This window comes from Mesoplodon densirostris, chromosome 8 (genome assembly GCF_025265405.1).
Source record: "Mesoplodon densirostris isolate mMesDen1 chromosome 8, mMesDen1 primary haplotype, whole genome shotgun sequence".
NCBI lineage: Eukaryota > Metazoa > Chordata > Mammalia > Artiodactyla > Ziphiidae > Mesoplodon > Mesoplodon densirostris.
In genome coordinates this window covers 84,303,231-84,320,320 of record NC_082668.1, presented here as the reverse complement: position 1 = coordinate 84,320,320, position 17,090 = coordinate 84,303,231, and the positions used below count along the sequence as shown (strand labels likewise).

Here is a 17,090-nt window from a genome sequence, read left to right as displayed (position 1 = left end):
TCTCCAGAGATCAATGGTGATATTAACAAATGTGATTTTTGAATGTTATATAATAAAATTTGTCAAAATTTGGAAAATCTGCATAATAATGTGCTGATATTTTCCAAATGATCCATGCATGATGGTACAAAATCCATCCAAAGGGCAAGATCAATCAAAAGTTCACTGATATGGGCCTTTCTCACCTTCTGAGATGGCCCACACTCTGTCTGTGGAGTGTGTTTCTCTCTAAATAAATCCACTTCTTACCTACCACTTTGCCTCTCACTGAATTCTTTCTGCGATGAGACATCAAGAGCCTGAGCTTCATTAAGTCCTGAAACCAGCACAACGCGCTCAAGGTCCATCCACGTTGTCACAAATGGCAGGATTTCCTTCTTTCTAGTAATCCGAGTTCTTAAAGTGAAAGTAGTTTTCCACCAGAGAAGAGAGAGAGGCCTTCCAGTCGGGGAACAGCATGTGCGAATTCACAGAGGAAGGAAACAGCTGATTCTGACTCAGCATCCCCATCCAAGATTTCCCAAGCCACTGGCTGAAAGCCAGCCTGGGAAAAGCCAGCATCTCTAACCCCAGCTCCCTGGCCCTGAGCAAACCCACTTTGCCCAGTCTGATCAACAACAGGAGCTGGGCCATCTGCTCTGTCCACCCCAGAAACAGCAGACAGTACCCAGAGGCTTCCTCACACCAAGCTTTAGGAGTACCACCAGCCAGAGCCACTGACTTTAAGGGATTTACCTCCCACAAGGAGGCAGTATCTCTTCCCCTATTAATTTGAATAAAGAACCTTTTTAAAACTAAAAAAAAAAAAAAAAAAAAGTTCACTGATATGGTTTCTGATTCCACACTGAAACTAATTTAAGAAAGTACCATTTGTAGAGTTTTGGTGTTTATCAAAGAATAATATTCCCAATTGTCTGATAAAGAAATTAAAATATTCCCTATTTTCCAGTTACATATATGTGAGAGGATTTTCTTCTTTCTTTAAAAAAATTTTTATTTTATTTTAAAATTTTATTTATTTTTGGCTGTGTTGGGTCTTCGTTGCTGCCCACAGGCTTTCTCTAGTTGCAGCGAGTGGGGGCTACTTTTTGATGCAGTGCACGGGCTTCTCTCATTGTGGTGGTTCCCTTGTTGCAGAGCACAGGACCTAGAGTGTGAGGGCTTCCATAGTTGCGGTGCACGGGCTCAGTAGTTGTGGCTCACAGGCTCTAGAGCACAGGCTCAGTAGTTGTGGCACATGGGCTTAGTTGCTCCACAGCATGTGGGATCTATCTGGCCTAGGGATCAAACTTGTGTCCCCTGCATTGGCAGGTGGATTCTTTGTGTGTGTGTGTGTGTGTGTGTGTGTGTTTCTTGAGAAGTTTTATTTCTCATAGAAACAAGCAGTGGGAGTCGATACTCCAGGTAATTTCTAAAATGCCATGAACTTAATTTTATACTCTGCAACTTTTTGCTTTGTATATATGAGCTCTTAAGAATAACTGCATTGGGCTTCCCTGGTGGTGCAATGGTTAAGGATCCGCCTGCCAATGCAGAGGACATGGGTCCGAGCTGTGGTCCGGGAAGATCCTACATGCTGTGGAGCAACTAAACCTGTGCACCACAACTACTGAGCCTGCGCTCAATGAAATACACCCTCAAGAGCCCTCAAGCCACAACTATGGAAGCCCTCAAGCCACAACTATGGAAGCCCGTGTGCCACAACTATGGAAGCCCGTGTGCCACAACTACTGAAGCCTGTGCGCCTAGAGCCTGTGCTCCACAACAAGAGAAGCCACCGCAATGAGAAGTCCTCACACCATAACGAAGAGTAGTCCCCCCTCGCTGCAACTAGAGAAAGCCCATGCACAGCAACGGAAGACCCAACGCAGCCAATAAATAAATAAATAAATAAAATCTATTTTTAAAAAAGAATAAAAATTTTAAAAAAATAACTGCATTTAGCTGAATACAACATAAAGGTAATGGTTTAAAATATCAAATTCTTAATTTCAAGATTGTTCTTGATTTTGAATTCCCATTTTCTAGCAAGAAATATTTAAATAGTTCTCAATCTAAGATTTAAAGAACACAGAAATGTATCAACTGCAATTATCTGAAACAGAGCTGAACAGTAGAAGAAAAACAAGAACAAAATTACAAAATAACAAAAACCAAACCACTGGAAGCCCAGGTTTGGCAGGCGGATTCTTAACCACTGTGCCACCAGGGAAGTCCCGGGAGGATTTTCTTCTTGTACTTCAATCAAAACAACAAATCTCAACAGATGGAACCCCGAAGAGGATGTGAGAATCTAGGTGTATTTCATTAAGCCAGACAGGAAAGAGATTTGCCCAAATGTAAAACAAGTTCATTCTTCTACTCAATTATTTTCCTTTGGGATAATAAGTTATTTCCATTAAAAATCTGTTTTATATGTAAACATACAAGGGCTTGTTAAGTTAATTAAAGCATGTTTTTAAATTTTCTATTTTAATTCTTAATACAGTAAATATGGATAGATAAGCCTCCCCTTAAACAAAAGCTCTTTGAGGTCTTCTATAATTTTAGGAGTATTAAGGGATCCTGAAACCAAAATGTGTGAAAACCATTGCTCTCGGATCACTCCCTATCTGCCTGCCTTTCATACCGCCACCATCTTTCCAACCTTCCACATGATCATGCCACTCCCCACCCACAGCTTACCTTAGTGTGCTGAATGAGGCCTTTGGTGATCTATATCCTGCCTAAATTTCCATTCCTTTCTCTTTCCACTCCATTTTGGGCAGGTTGGTCTCTACCCATAATGAACTGCTTATAGTTCCCTCCCAAACAATCCATGCTCTCTGTTACTTCTGGGTCCATATACATGCTGCCTCCCTGCTTACCAAGCAGATCTCTACTGATATGTCTTCCTACCAACCCTCCCCCAACTACCACCACCACAAATAGTTGGTCAAATCCCAACCAGTCTACAAAACTTACCCCAATATCACTTCTTCACGAAAACTTGCCTGAACCATACCTCTCTGGGCAGAATAAATTACTCCCTTTTATGGACCTCAGACAATAAGCAGTTATATATAATTGTATTATAATTATTAGTATAGAAATCCGTCTCTCTCAATGGACTGTCAGTTCCTTAAGGGCAGGGACTATGGGTACCTAGTCCAAGCACAGTGTTGATACATAGTAGTCCCTCAATTAATATTTCCTAAATAAATGATCCTAAGGTTCCTTCCAGGCTTAACATTCTGTCATCCACCCCTACAATGGGATATTTTGAACCACAGTCTTTCTTGATTAACAGAAGGATGTATTTGTTTTACTCACACACATTAACACAAAAAAACACTTTAGTTTTTAATCAAAGAGATCATCTCCTCAGTCTTTTACCTTTTTTGTCCTTGCAAGGACAGTTCTGGAGAAAACTTGGTATGTTAAATTTGATGTGTTTTAATAAATTATAATGCACATATATTCATTAATAATATATATTCCACACCAAGGCATCAGTAGGAATTAATTTTGTAAAGTCTGGCCCTAATAGGAATATAAAATTATGTAAGAGCTCTATATAATAAGCTCACAAAGAACAAGAAAGAAGAGGAAAAAAATTAAAATAGAACTGCCAAAGAACTATGAGAGGTTTCTAAACAGCAAGGCTGTAGATGAAGCCCCAAGAAACTCTGTTCACTATAATCTTTAATGTCTCAGCATATCCAAATATTGAACAAACCCTAGTTCCCCTTGCAGACAAAAATCTGAGAGTCTAGAACTGGCCTGTCTTCTCATGGTTTAGAGACAGCAGCATGGGAATTTCAAAGAGACTTCTTTACTTCCTTTTGACCAAGACTCAAATTTTTTATTCTAGCCCTTGATAAGTGAACAAGAAGGTAAAGGATTATTTATATTTAAATAAATTTTCATGATTTGTGATGGTTCCTTGTTCCATGTCATCCCACAGAAATCAAAGTCATCTGTAAAGATTACTGAAAGATTTCTACATGTTTTTTTGGGGGGGGATTGTGGGGTTTTTTTTTCAGTACACGGGCCTCTCTCACTGTTGTGGCCTCTCCCGTTGCGGAGCACAGGCTCCGGACATGCAGGCTCAGCGGTCATGGCTCACGGGCCCAGCCGCTCCACAGCATGTGGGATCTTCCCGGACCGGGGCACGAACCCATGTACCCTGCATCGGCAGGCGGACTCTCAACCACTGCGCCACCAGGGTAGCCCTACATGTCTAAACTAATTTCATTTTAAAACTTAGGAACCAGGAGACTCCAATTAAATATGTATACTTATTTCTTTATGGCAAAGTGTTGCCTCATACATGATAAGGTACTTCGATGACACTGAGGTTGAGGAAGGTTAAATGACAAACAGTAACAGACTCAATACTAATCTAGATCTCTGATACCAACTGCTGCATGGTTTTCATTCCATTGTCAGTAAAGAAACCAAAATCAGTGCAAGTAAATGCTCAAATACAAAAGTAACCTTTCTTCTCCCTTAAGAAAGCAACCACGTTCCACAGAAGTTTTTAAAGATATTTTTCTCATGCTGTGTCATTTTCATTTAGCACTGGGGAAGAAACTTATCCATTTAATTCTTGACAGGTGATGAGACACAGGTGGATTACACATCCCTGGGTATTTAAGGTTTGCAGTTAAGCGCAAACTCTTTCCACACCGAAAAGTATAAAAGCTGTGATTATTCCACAGCAGCCTAGAGTTTGGAGTGACTATGTCGCCACTGAAATGACATAAAATGGCTGAAACCATTAATTCTACTTTGTGCTGTCTACCATGAATTTAGAAGGCACAAAATAGATGGTTGATTGATTTTTAAGTAAAACAGAATAACTGTTCCCAAACCTTCTGATTTATATACCAGTTGATGGAGCATTAAAAAAAAAGCCTTGGGCTTCCCTGGTGGCGCAGTGGTTGGGAGTCTGCCTGCTAATGCAGGGGACGCGGGTTCGAGCCCTGGTCTGGGAGGATCCCGCATGCCGCGGAGCGGCTGGGCCCGTGAGCCACAACTACTGAGCCTGCACGTCTGGAGCCTGTGCTCCACAGCGGGAGAGGCCGCCATAGTGAGAGGCCCATGCACCGCGATGAAGAGTGGCCCCCGCTTGCCACAACTAGAGAAAGCCCTCACACAGAAACGAAGATGCAACTCAGCAAAAATAAACAAATTAATTAATAAACTCCTATCCCCAACATCTTAAAAAAAAAAATTAAACACACTAAAAGAAAGAGAAAATTCTAGCATATTCTAAAAAAAAAAAAAAAAAAAAAAAAGCCTTGTCCCACCACAAATCAGAAGTTCATTTTCAGAACTAGTAGCAAAAATGGCACAATTTTTTGACAAGTCTGATAATTTATAACTTATCTAGAATATACCTTCATAATAGCAGGAAATGTAATAATAATGCCATATTATGAGTATGAATTCTATGAAAAGACACAGGTATTAAAATATGTTGTTACTGGAACAGACCAGGGAACCAGTAACTCAGATATACACTCAAAAAACATACAATAACCTATATCATTTTTCTTATGTTACTATAAGATCTAGAGTTTCTGCTTCTCTGGAAGGTCAGTATATCCATGCAATCAACTGCTAAGAATTAGAAGGCCATTTAGGGATAAACTACCATGGAGACTAGAATAAGGGCAGAGACAGGTGGGTGGTTGCAGATAGGGAAAATGTCACAGATGAATTGGATGATTATTTTGATGCCAAGGTTGTAGATCATTCTACAAGATGACTGGTGTACTCATTGTATTTTTGTTATTTTTTCTATTTTGAATCTTGATTTTATAATGAGATTCTTGGCACAGTGCAAAATAATATAACTGTTAACTTATGTTTCAAAATTTATGTAGCTGATTTCCTGTATTTTTGACAGCTCTGTCACATTTCCAGCAGATAGAGTTTTTTCCCTTCCCTGGGAAATTGAACATGTCCACTCCACATGTCTGCCTTATCTCCATTCCTCTCCCAGCCAGGTGGTAGGCATGAATGAATGTGCCCCCTGTACTCTGCAATTCCAAGCCCATTCCTGAACCTCCACAGTCAGTTGTAGTTCCAGCAAGTTAAAACCTTATTTAAAGAAGAGTGGCTTGAATTGTGAGGATGCTTGAAACCACAACAGAGGAAATGGCTGGAGGAACTGAAGATAATTAGATTATGATAGTTGACACTAGTACAGTGCTTGCTAATTCCAGAAAATAGTCTAAACATTTAATGTAAATTAATTCATTTATTCCTTACAATAACCGGGGAGGTCAGTTTTCATGTTATCCGCATTTTATAGATGAAGACTGAAGCACCGAGAAGCTGCATTTTTAAAGTCATGCAGCTCATCAGTGGCAGAGCCAGGGTTTAGAACAGAGGTCGTCTAGCTCCATAGTACATGCTTTTACCATACTATACCAAATGGAAGATTCAGGAAGAAGATGAAAATTGTCTTGGAATACTTAAAGAGCAGCAGACTGGGAAAGGAAGTAAATATATTCTGCATTGCTTCAGAAGATACCTCAGAAGGATCCAAGGTGAAAAGCTAAACGGAAACAGTTTTCACTTCTCTGTCCCTGCTGACAGTCAGACCTTGTCTGGAGAACCAGTGGTCAATGATGCCGATAATCAGAACAGTGGCTAGGTTAGCCAAAACTTCTTTTCCTATCCTGAGATTTTATGAGTCAGAGATACACCACTGCATTGTCACCAGGATTTCTTTCTTTGGAAAGTTAGTAAGGTGTGATAAAAGGAGGAGGGAGAGAAATAATGGGTCCTTGAGTAATCTTATTGACAAGCATTCTTGGCATTTCTCTTTACCAAACATAACTACACTTTGGTGCAAAGGTATCAGAACAGACTTTTGAAGGACATATAAAGTTGGCATATTGAAAATTAGATTGAATGATGCTTCTAAGTTAAAATTTGTAGTGCAGCATGAAAAGCACTACTTAAAGTTTATACTTAAAAAAATTACTAGAAGAAACATTAAATGACATCTTGGTTGATTTTCTTAATCCCTCTCGTTCATTTGGTTTCCTATCTCTCATACATTTTTTTAAATTGTAGGCTATTCTTATGCAAGAAGCTAAACGTAATTAAATGTGCAGGATGAAAAGATGGCACAGGCACTTCTGGTACCCCCAGGACCTGAAAGCTTCCGCCTTTTTACTAGAGAATCTCTTGCTGCTATCGAAAAACGTGCTGCAGAAGAGAAAGCCAAGAAACCCAAGAGAGAACAAAACAACGATGACGAGGACAAACCAAAGCCAAACAGTGACTTGGAAGCTGGAAAGAACCTTCCATTTATTTACGGAGACATCCCTCCAGGGATGGTGTCAGAGCCACTGGAGGACCTGGACCCATACTATATCAATAAGAAAGTGAGTGTTGATTTTATCCTTCCAATAAGTCTTTAATTTAACTCAACTTTAATATACTTTGCTGGGGCTCATATATACACCACACCATAATTTTTCTACTGTTAAAGGTTTTATACTTTTTATTTCCACTTATTTTTAAGCACAATATAATAAGCAAAAACATTTATAAGAAATGAAGTCAAGATCTGGCCACAGTGAAGAGATATAAAGAGATGAACAATTTGTACAATTTCATAGTAATTGATACTGTCAAAATTAAAACTGACATCAACAAAGCAAAATATCTGTTATTGCCAACATATTTAAGCACACAGTAGACTACAGAATAGTAACTATGTGAAAGAAGAGTTATGGGGTACATATACCTATTTTTTAGTTCTTATTTGGCTTGAGGTTTCTTCACAATAGATTTGTGTTCTAGAGGGCAATAAATAATCTTTTACTTAGCATCCTCCTATAGGAAGATATACACTGAGAAGCATGTTCACCCAAGGATACATGTTTTTGGTCCACTAACCTGGAATATGATTGGGAGCTTCTCTTAACCTTAATTTGTCACAGGCTAGATTCTATAACACTTACATATTGTTAAAAAATCACTCCAAGAAAAAAATGTCAAGAACAAAAGGCAAAAAAAACCCTCAAAAAACCTCAAGTTTTTCCATCTATATATGATTTAAATCAACAGCTATGACTGTGCCTTCCTAATACTATAATAATCACATAATTCTGTCAGAATTAGCTAGTTTTTGATGTTAAACCAGCTGTACAGTATTTTATAGGAAACATAAAAAATGGATGATAGATTCTATGCTTTCTAATTGGGTATTTTGACATCTTATAACCACAATTTATATTTCACGTTCACAAGCATAAAAACAGGCCCATGTAGAAACTAAAGACAAATTAATGTCACCATGTGTCACTCGCTTACAGATTAAAGGAGATATTGAGCACTTTTATTAGCCAAAGCCAGCCCTTTTAAAAGGAATGGCAAAAGAAATTGAATTCTTTAAGCAGCATATAATTTAGAAGATCAATGATGGTTAAAGGAACTGACAATTAACCATTCAGACATGGAACTAGCCCTATTGCTCTAAAGGAGGGCTTCTCAAACTTACATGTACATACACATCACCAGAGGATCTTGTTAAAATACAGATTCTGATTCCATCGATCTGGGGTGGGGTCACGGATCCTGCGTTTCTAACAAGCCCTCGAGTGAGACTCATGCTGCTAGTACATGGGCCACGTTTCGAGTAGCGAGCTTTAAAATGCTTTATTTAAAGTTACAGAACAAAGTTAAATAAACAGGTCCTTTCTTCTTCCTTTTAAACTAGCTTCATGAAAGGTGGCAGATAATATATATTCATATAGTTCTAAAAATAATTTATTCCAGCACTTTACTATAGAATTGATAAAGGAAAATTTGAAATTTAGTTACTGTATTATTACACATGATGATGCTAGTGAGGCATTCCCCAAGAAACTAGAAGAAAATTCTCCTCTGAAAATTACTGATTCAAACTATATATTTGCAAAGATACCTTAAAGAGACAGGGGCATGACTGATACTCTGACATGATTAAAAGTATTTGCTACTTAAAGAAAGGAAGTGTCCTTAAGAAAGGGTATTGGTAAAATTAAGGGGGAAAAAGGAGAATAATAGAGACAAACATTAGCATTTTCCCAGGGAGACAGATCTTTACTTAGTAGTAGCCCTGAAAGCATATTCCTCCCAGAAAGTCACTCCACTGTAAAGGGGCTACACTGTACTACCTAATCAAGATGTTATCAAACATATGTATTATTTAACTAAGTCAGCTTATTTGGACTCCACCCTCAGCAAAGAATATCTTCCCATAGATCTGCTTAAAGAAAAGAATGTGCTGGTTGTGCTATGGCAATTATTTCAGCCCATGTGACAGTGATATATCTGGTTGTATATAAGTAGATTGGCATTCTGATTTTATATCAGGCTTTAAAGCTTGGTTAATGTGAGTCTGTTGCTCAGAAACAGAATTGTTCTCTGTGTGCTAACAAAGTCAGTTTTTATTGCCTTCCTGTCTGACAGCAAGACTTGAACGCTGATTTATTCATAATGGCCATGACCCATCTTGAGAGACATCTAGACTGTTTACTGTTGTCTGCACGGCTTTCCTTTATGAAGTGTCCATAAAGATAAAGATTGAGGTGCTATTGAAGAAAAAGGTAGTTTGTGGTTCTTAGGATAGAAGAAGCTAATGTAGGAAGCTAATGGATAAGTTCTGGAATTTAAAATACAGTATAGAGCTTGTTAATTATATGAAATAATGCAGGTGAAAGGCATTTTAAAATTGTAAAGCATTATGTAACTTTGTTTCCATCAATTAATGATACAGTTTACATACCTAATTTAATCATATGAGCAACATCACAGTGTATTTTAATGGCATTCAAATTGAACAGATAAAACTTAAGAATATTGACAGTAATAATAATAGCTAACATTTGTTATGCTCATACTTTGTCAGGTACTGTTTGAGTGCTTTGACTGGTATAACTTATTTAATATTCAATGAACCATTGAGGCAGGTACTATGTTAACCTCATTTTATAGATGGGAAGGTGAAGCCCAGAGAGGTTAAGTAACTTGCCCAAAGTCACATTCCATAAGTGGTGGACTAGGATTCGAACCCAGGCAGTCAGGCTCCAGAGCCAGAGCTCTTAACCACTAAGCAAAACTACATATGGTGTTTATTAATATAAGAAATTTTTTTTAAAAATTGGTTTTATAATTTTGAATTCTCTGATGTATGCGGTTCTACTCAGAGAACTTATTCTTGCCTCAAGTAGTAAAAATTTTGGTGAACCTGTAAAATGTGCATTTACCTGGAAAAAAGAAGCAAGCCGCATTCCAGAGTAGACAACAACCAGTTTAACATACTTCCGGATATAACATTCATCACCTTAGTAGCAATAAGTAGTACTATTTTTTTAAGTCACATCAATACTTATTTCTTAGAGGACTGATTTTGGAATTGACACTATTTATCTCTCTTCTATTTACGTGTCATTCTGTCAAATAATTTTCAGTTTAGATATATCTCTCAATAACATAAGAGCCCCAAATTTCAAATGCCTTTCTTTAATTTTTTTCACCATACAGGACATTAACGTTTTATTCTTAATTTCTCAGAACTCAGAGTTTTCTTTGTGTTAGGGGCTGTTCTCCAGAAATAAACTAGTATTGTGTTCTTAAGGTCTGCTTTTTCCAGAATCAGTAAACTCACCGAAGATGCCCTTGGCATGTCATTTTTAATCCCATTAGTACTACAAAGGCCAATCTTGTGGGAAGACAAGAGGATTCCATGTTTTAAGGGACAGTTCATTCCTGTTCACTCTATTTTTGGAGATTTTTTCAAAATAAAATCCTCTCAATGTTACAAGTGGTTTTTTCAGGGATATTGTTTCAAAAAAGCATGAGTAAATGCACCTTAAACTATGGTAAACTTTACATGTTACTGCTATCATTGAATGTTTAAATGGATCTAGATTGTTTGGCTATAATATTACATGATTTAATCCTGTGAATTCAAAAAATCCTTTAATGCATTTGTGCTTCAAGGGCACTCTTCCCAATGTCCACTGTCCCTTGTGGATAATCTCAGTGCTAGTAAAGAACAGTTTATTTGCCCTTGTCATAGAATTGTTCAAATTTATAGAGTACAGTTCACAGAAAATGGTTGGTGAGGTCCATGGTCTTGAATACAAAAGGCCAATGTGCAGAGAAGTTGTTTTCTCTACCCTTTATACTTACAATATAAATATTATACTCACAATATATCTATTCAAACAGAGCATGTTGTCAGTGAACATGAATGTATGGGATATAGCCCTTACTTAAAGGATAAAAACATATTATTAAGTAACTGGTTATATAGAATAGATGTCTTAAAGGTAAATGGCATCTTAAAGATAAACCCACATTTAATTAAAACAAGTGTTTATCTGCAAACCAGGCTATTAAATACTGTGGAAAAAATGGAGAAAAAGTAGCGAACAGGCTCTTTATGCTCAATGATTTATAACAACTTCTAAGCTAGTCCTTAGTGGAATGAACTCTACATGTAAATTGCTACTTGACTGTAATTACAAGCAACATGCCAATGTGCGTATATTAATGTATTAAGACTTACTGGAAAAGGGGAACAATTAGGGAGTGATCAGAAGGCAGTGTGATTTATCTGGAAAGACATGGCGGAGGAGATGATCTTGATAGCTGAGGACATTCCCAGAGAGTAGGAATTTTCAATCCTTGGCTGCATATTAGAGTCACGTGAGGCAATTTTTTGACTACCATTGTTTGTGCCTATCCTCCAGAAATTGATTCAATTGTTCTCACGTGGATCCCATATATCGGCGATTTTAAAATCACCCCAGGAAATTCTAACATGTGGACAGGACTAAGAACCTCTGATATAATAGTGGGTCATTGTAGGTGGGACCTTATTGTCAGGTCTGTTACGGACCTGAAACGGGAGGAAGTTTGCATTACATGACCTTTCAAGTGCCTCCCTCCTCTAGGATTCTTTGACACTCATTTTCAGAATCAGAGGGAGAAGTTGACAGTGAGTGGAACTGGCAAGTGAATTGAATTGGCTGGAACAGAGATGCTTTGGTGGGAAAAAAATAAAAGATGATCCTAGAGAGACCTACTAGGTAATCACTGGGTAGTACAGCTTAAATGGTAAATTGAAGATTATAGGTTTCAGGGAATGCCCTTTGAAATGATGTAATTCAGCCTAACTCTTTTTTTTTTTTTTTTTTTTTTCTTTTTGTGGTATGTGGGCCTCTCACTGTTGTGGCCTCTGCTGTTGCGGAGCACAGGCTCCAGATGCGCAGGCCCAGCGGCCATGGCTCACGGGCCCAGCTGCTCCGCGGCATATGGGATCCTCCCAGACCGGGGCACGAACCCGTATCCCCTGCATCGGCAGGCGGACTCTTAACCACTTTGCGCCACCAGGGAGGCCCCAGCCTAACTCTTAATGCAGCTGTTCCTTCTCAGTATTACCAGCAGATCTATAGAATGAGCAAAGCCAGGTTATTCAGCCTGTTTGAACATTTTAAAGTAGGACAACTACCAGAGGGAAAATAGCCTTCATAAACTTTGGAGTTAAAAGACTTGATGCAACTAAAATATTTATAAAAGATTATTTTAATAGCAGTATGTACAGAATAATCTCAAAAGTTACCAAAGCTGGAGACAGATGGTAAGCCTTAGATAGACTTAGAGTCCATAGAGTTACCGTACATCTTGGTAAAAATTTTGTGTAGGATCAGCAGTTTGTATCAGGAAGTTGATACCTGAGAGACAGATTAGATAATAGTATATCATATCTCTATTTGTAGCTATATGTTAATTTAAGGGAGAAACATCTAACATGTTTATAGTTATGATATACAAATTGGCTTAAACAAGTTCAAACAAATCAGGTAAAAAGTTTTTTTATGTGTATAAGCTCTTCAAATAAGCCACATGTCTAATCTAGTGATTTTTTCTCATATTTTCTTTTTCAGACTTTTATAGTATTGAATAAAGGGAAGGCAATTTTCCGATTCAGTGCCACCTCTGCCTTGTATATTTTAACTCCGCTAAACCCTGTTAGGAAAATTGCTATTAAGATTTTGGTACATTCATATCCTTTTCATGTGAATTGTCTAAATGCTGTTTCTAGTAGTTGATTTTACAAAAAATGTCATTCTTTTTAAATATATATATATATAATTTCTTTGAGATTAATGGTAACATTGTTGTTTAATCTGTTTTACTCATTGATTTTCTGCTGTTTATAACAAAATTATTGTAGAATGACTATTATGATTCTAGAAGTAAAAACGCTACCATGATAGTGAATGTGTAAATGAAACACATTGTGTAGTAGGAATAACAGCAAATCTACTTCAAACTTTTTATTAACCTCAATTAGACCATATATAACCACCACTAAAGAAACATAGTCTATGGTGCTTAGTATTATTAACTATATTACCAAATGTTCAAACTTCTGTGCCTTAATTCGTTCTGTATTTTCATCACCTGGGCCTGTCCTCTCTCCCTCCCTCCCTCCCTCCTTCCTTCCTTCCTTTCTGCCCTCTTTCCTTCCTTTCTTCCCTCTTTCCTTCCTTTAGTAAATATTTTTTAAACTACTATGTGCCTATGTATCTGATTGATAATATATATTTAAAACTCATTGAACTTAAAACTACTTACAGTGATAGTCAAAATGTATATGTAAAATGACATAATACGGGTGGATTTCAAGAAAATTCTCAAGACATGAAAATAAAATAGAAAGGTGATCTTCAGACGCAGTGTTCAAGAATCAGCATCTTATACAGGTTCAAAACAGGCTAACATAAAAACTAAAAGAGAGACAAAAGAGACAGGGTTAACCTAGAGACAGGGGAAATAGGACTGATAACCTTTTGAAGTGCATTTGAATTCTCCCATTCCATGTTTTGATATTGTAAAGTATTTATGTTTTAAAATAAAAGATTTACCTCAAAATATGTAATCATAAACTTCCTTAGAGTGAAGTCTGGATTGAGATCCTAAGGGAAATTACTATATCTAATTCTTAGGAAGGTTTAAAAACAGTGTTTGTTTAGGTATAGTGTGGACTAGATACAGGAAGATAGCTAGATGGTCAAAGTTCCCACACTCTCAAGTGAAAATAGAAAGTTACAAAATAATACTAGCTCTTTAGCAAAAAATTGTCTCTCTCTTTATTCTTACGTTGTAAACGCTAAAGGAACAAGTTACATCATTATAAGACTGCTAGAGTTCCTAATTACAGTGGAATTCTCAATCAGTGTAATCCTCAAATATATGGGGCTGTACATTCTCAAGTGTATTATATTGCACTCATTAACATTTTTTCTGTCAGTAGAAATTGTAAACAATACCTGAAGTATAACTTTTAGACTTACACTATAAACTTACTAAAGAATGGTCATTTCCCCTGCAGTGCAGTTTCACACGACTCACTGAAATGCAAAATTCCCATTTGCTTCAAATAGAGATCTCTATCTATTGAATTCAGTTTTGTGAGAAAATGATGTAAAATAAAAAAAAATGGACCAAGAGTATATGACACACTTTGAAGTTTCTTACTGTTTTTGCCATTGTTTTAAAAGAAATAAGTAAGGTTAATTTTACAGGTAACTTGTGTTGATTTTTTTCTTTTTTGTACTGGATCATTTTTAAGTGGCCATGACATTGTACTAGCATTTATTCCTTAACTATAATCTACTTTATTCAGTATGCTTATCATGTGCACTATTTTGACCAACTGTGTATTTATGACCCTGAGTAATCCTCCAGACTGGACAAAGAATGTAGAGTAAGTAGAAATAATTTCTTGGAATGAGAAATACACATTCAAATTCTCTAGCAATCTCCTTATAGTTATGGTCTGACTCATGGTTTCCACTTTTTTGAAGTCAGGCTAAACACTTTTAAGAAAAAGTTATTTCCATAATATGAAAAAAATAGAGGAAGCTCTTTAGGGGACTTTTTCTCCTATGAGGTAGGTATTTCTTCTGACAAAGGACAGTATCTGTTTAAGAAAGGTTATTAATTGTATATACTAGGTGGTAAACTAAACAATCATTTAGCATAAAAGTTAAAACTGAATCACAGTTATGCACTTTAGATAAAATATAATTACCATTTGAATAATTTTATAAATAAACATTTTATTCTAGTATATTACCATTATTGTTATATTCTGATAAAATAGATTTAGGTGTTTAGCTCTATATTACTATATTAGGCATTTCAGTTATGTGTTATAACATTACATTTAGGAAAAATACATTTAGGTATTTAAGTTACTTTGATGTTTAGTTATATTTCAACACATAGTTTATTTAGACAGAGGATGTGTGCTAAAACACCACAGATGTGTTCTGTAAAAAGGAAATATAGAACTACCATATGACCCAGCAATCCCACTACTGGGCATATACCCTGAGAAAACCATAATTCAAAAAAAGTCATGTACCACAATGTTCATTGCAGCTCTATTTACAATAGCTAGGACATGGAAGCAACCGAAGTGTCCATCGACAGATGAATGGATAAAGATGATGTGGCACATATATACAATGGAATATCACTCAGCCATAAAAAGAAACAAATTTGAGTTATTTGTAGTGAGGTGGGTGGACCTAGAGTCTGTCATACTGAGTGAAGTAACTCAGAAAGAGAAAAACAAATACCGTATGCTAACACATATACATGGAATCTAAAAAACAAACAAACAAACAAACAAACAAAAAACAATGGTTCTGAAGAACATAGGGACAGGAATAAAGACGCAGACGTAGAGAATGGACTTGAGGACACGGGGAGGGGGAAGGGTAAGCTGGGATGAAGTGAGATAGTGGCATGGACATATATACACTACCAAATGTAAAATAGATAGCTAGTGGGAAGCAGCCACATAGCACAGGGAGATCAGCTCGGTGCTTTGTGACCACCTAGAGGGGTGGGATAGGGAGGGTGGGAGGGAGACGCAAGAGGGAGGAGATATGGGGATATATGTATATGTATAGCTGATTCACTTTGTTATAAAGCAGAAACTAACACACCATTGTAAAGCAATTATACTCCAATAAAGACATTTAAAAAAAGGAAATAAAATGTCTTTGCAAAACCATGTTCAAAAAATGACAGGGCTTAAGGGGAAAACATGATTATGGACAGATCACTCAAAACTTATAAGACTTTGTAATTAGAACACTAATAAAAACAATGACAATCCTAATAAAAAGATATTGGCCCAGTTAAATCTCTATGGACATTTGTACCTAAAATCTCAGCCAGCAACCTCCCTGCAGTCTCAGACCATGGGTCTTGTCCTTTCTCCCTTGAAATGGAGACCCTGGGAACATTTGAATGATATCATCAAAATAAAACATTTGACTCAGTATTTTAATACAGAGGGAAATATCTAAGCACAGTAGTTTGGGCCATGTTAAACTAGACCCTGCTTGCACTAAAGAAGGAAGTTCTGTTAATTTTTTCATTAGTATTAAGGTCTTTTATTGCTGAGGATGTTCTACGTAAATGTGAAGGAAAAGGTGTCCCTGATTATTTCAAAGCATCAATACGCAGGGGAAAACTGTGCTTTAACTAATACAATCTCTGCATTATAACAACATTATTCCCCAATTTGTCCATCACATGTGAGATTATTCATGACAAAGAAACATGATATTTAGTGAAACAGAAGATGTTTAGGTTATACAGGCTATTTATGTATGGTATAATGCAATGATCAGGTATTTGTTTCAGTGCAAAAGAAAATTTTATTACGTTCTTCTTATTGTTATATTTTTTAAAGTAATGTCCAGCAGGAGATAAGTTATTATGACAAATACTGCCACTTCTATTTCTGTTTTTTAAAGATTTCTATGAGGATTTACAGCATCCTTCTAAGCTATCATTTGTCAGTGGTTTAACACATTAGTTAAAGACTTTTTTGATAGTAGATTGAAAATGCTCCCTAGAAATCATTTTAGTAGAGAATCCAGTTCTTAGGTTGAGGCAAGCCACTTAACAGAATTCTTATGATTTGGGGATTAACAAATGGACATACCTATGTAAAACTACTCTGTATGTTATTTTCCTTGCAGAAATTATTGACATATTTT

The 17,090-nt window shown here is 36.7% G+C and overlaps 1 protein-coding gene across 1 annotated transcript in view; it reads left to right on the top strand.

Annotated features, from left to right (window-relative positions):
• LOC132495364 (sodium channel protein type 3 subunit alpha-like) overlaps positions 1–17,090 on the top strand; it is a 114,398-nt gene that overhangs the window by 24,757 nt on the left and 72,551 nt on the right. Inside the window, exons 3-5 of the mRNA XM_060107220.1 lie at positions 7,075–7,388; positions 12,948–13,066; positions 14,684–14,773. Of these exons, the coding sequence (XP_059963203.1) occupies positions 7,125–7,388; positions 12,948–13,066; positions 14,684–14,773 (473 nt within the window). The 5' untranslated portion in view covers positions 7,075–7,124. The remainder of the gene's footprint in view (positions 1–7,074; positions 7,389–12,947; positions 13,067–14,683; positions 14,774–17,090) is intronic.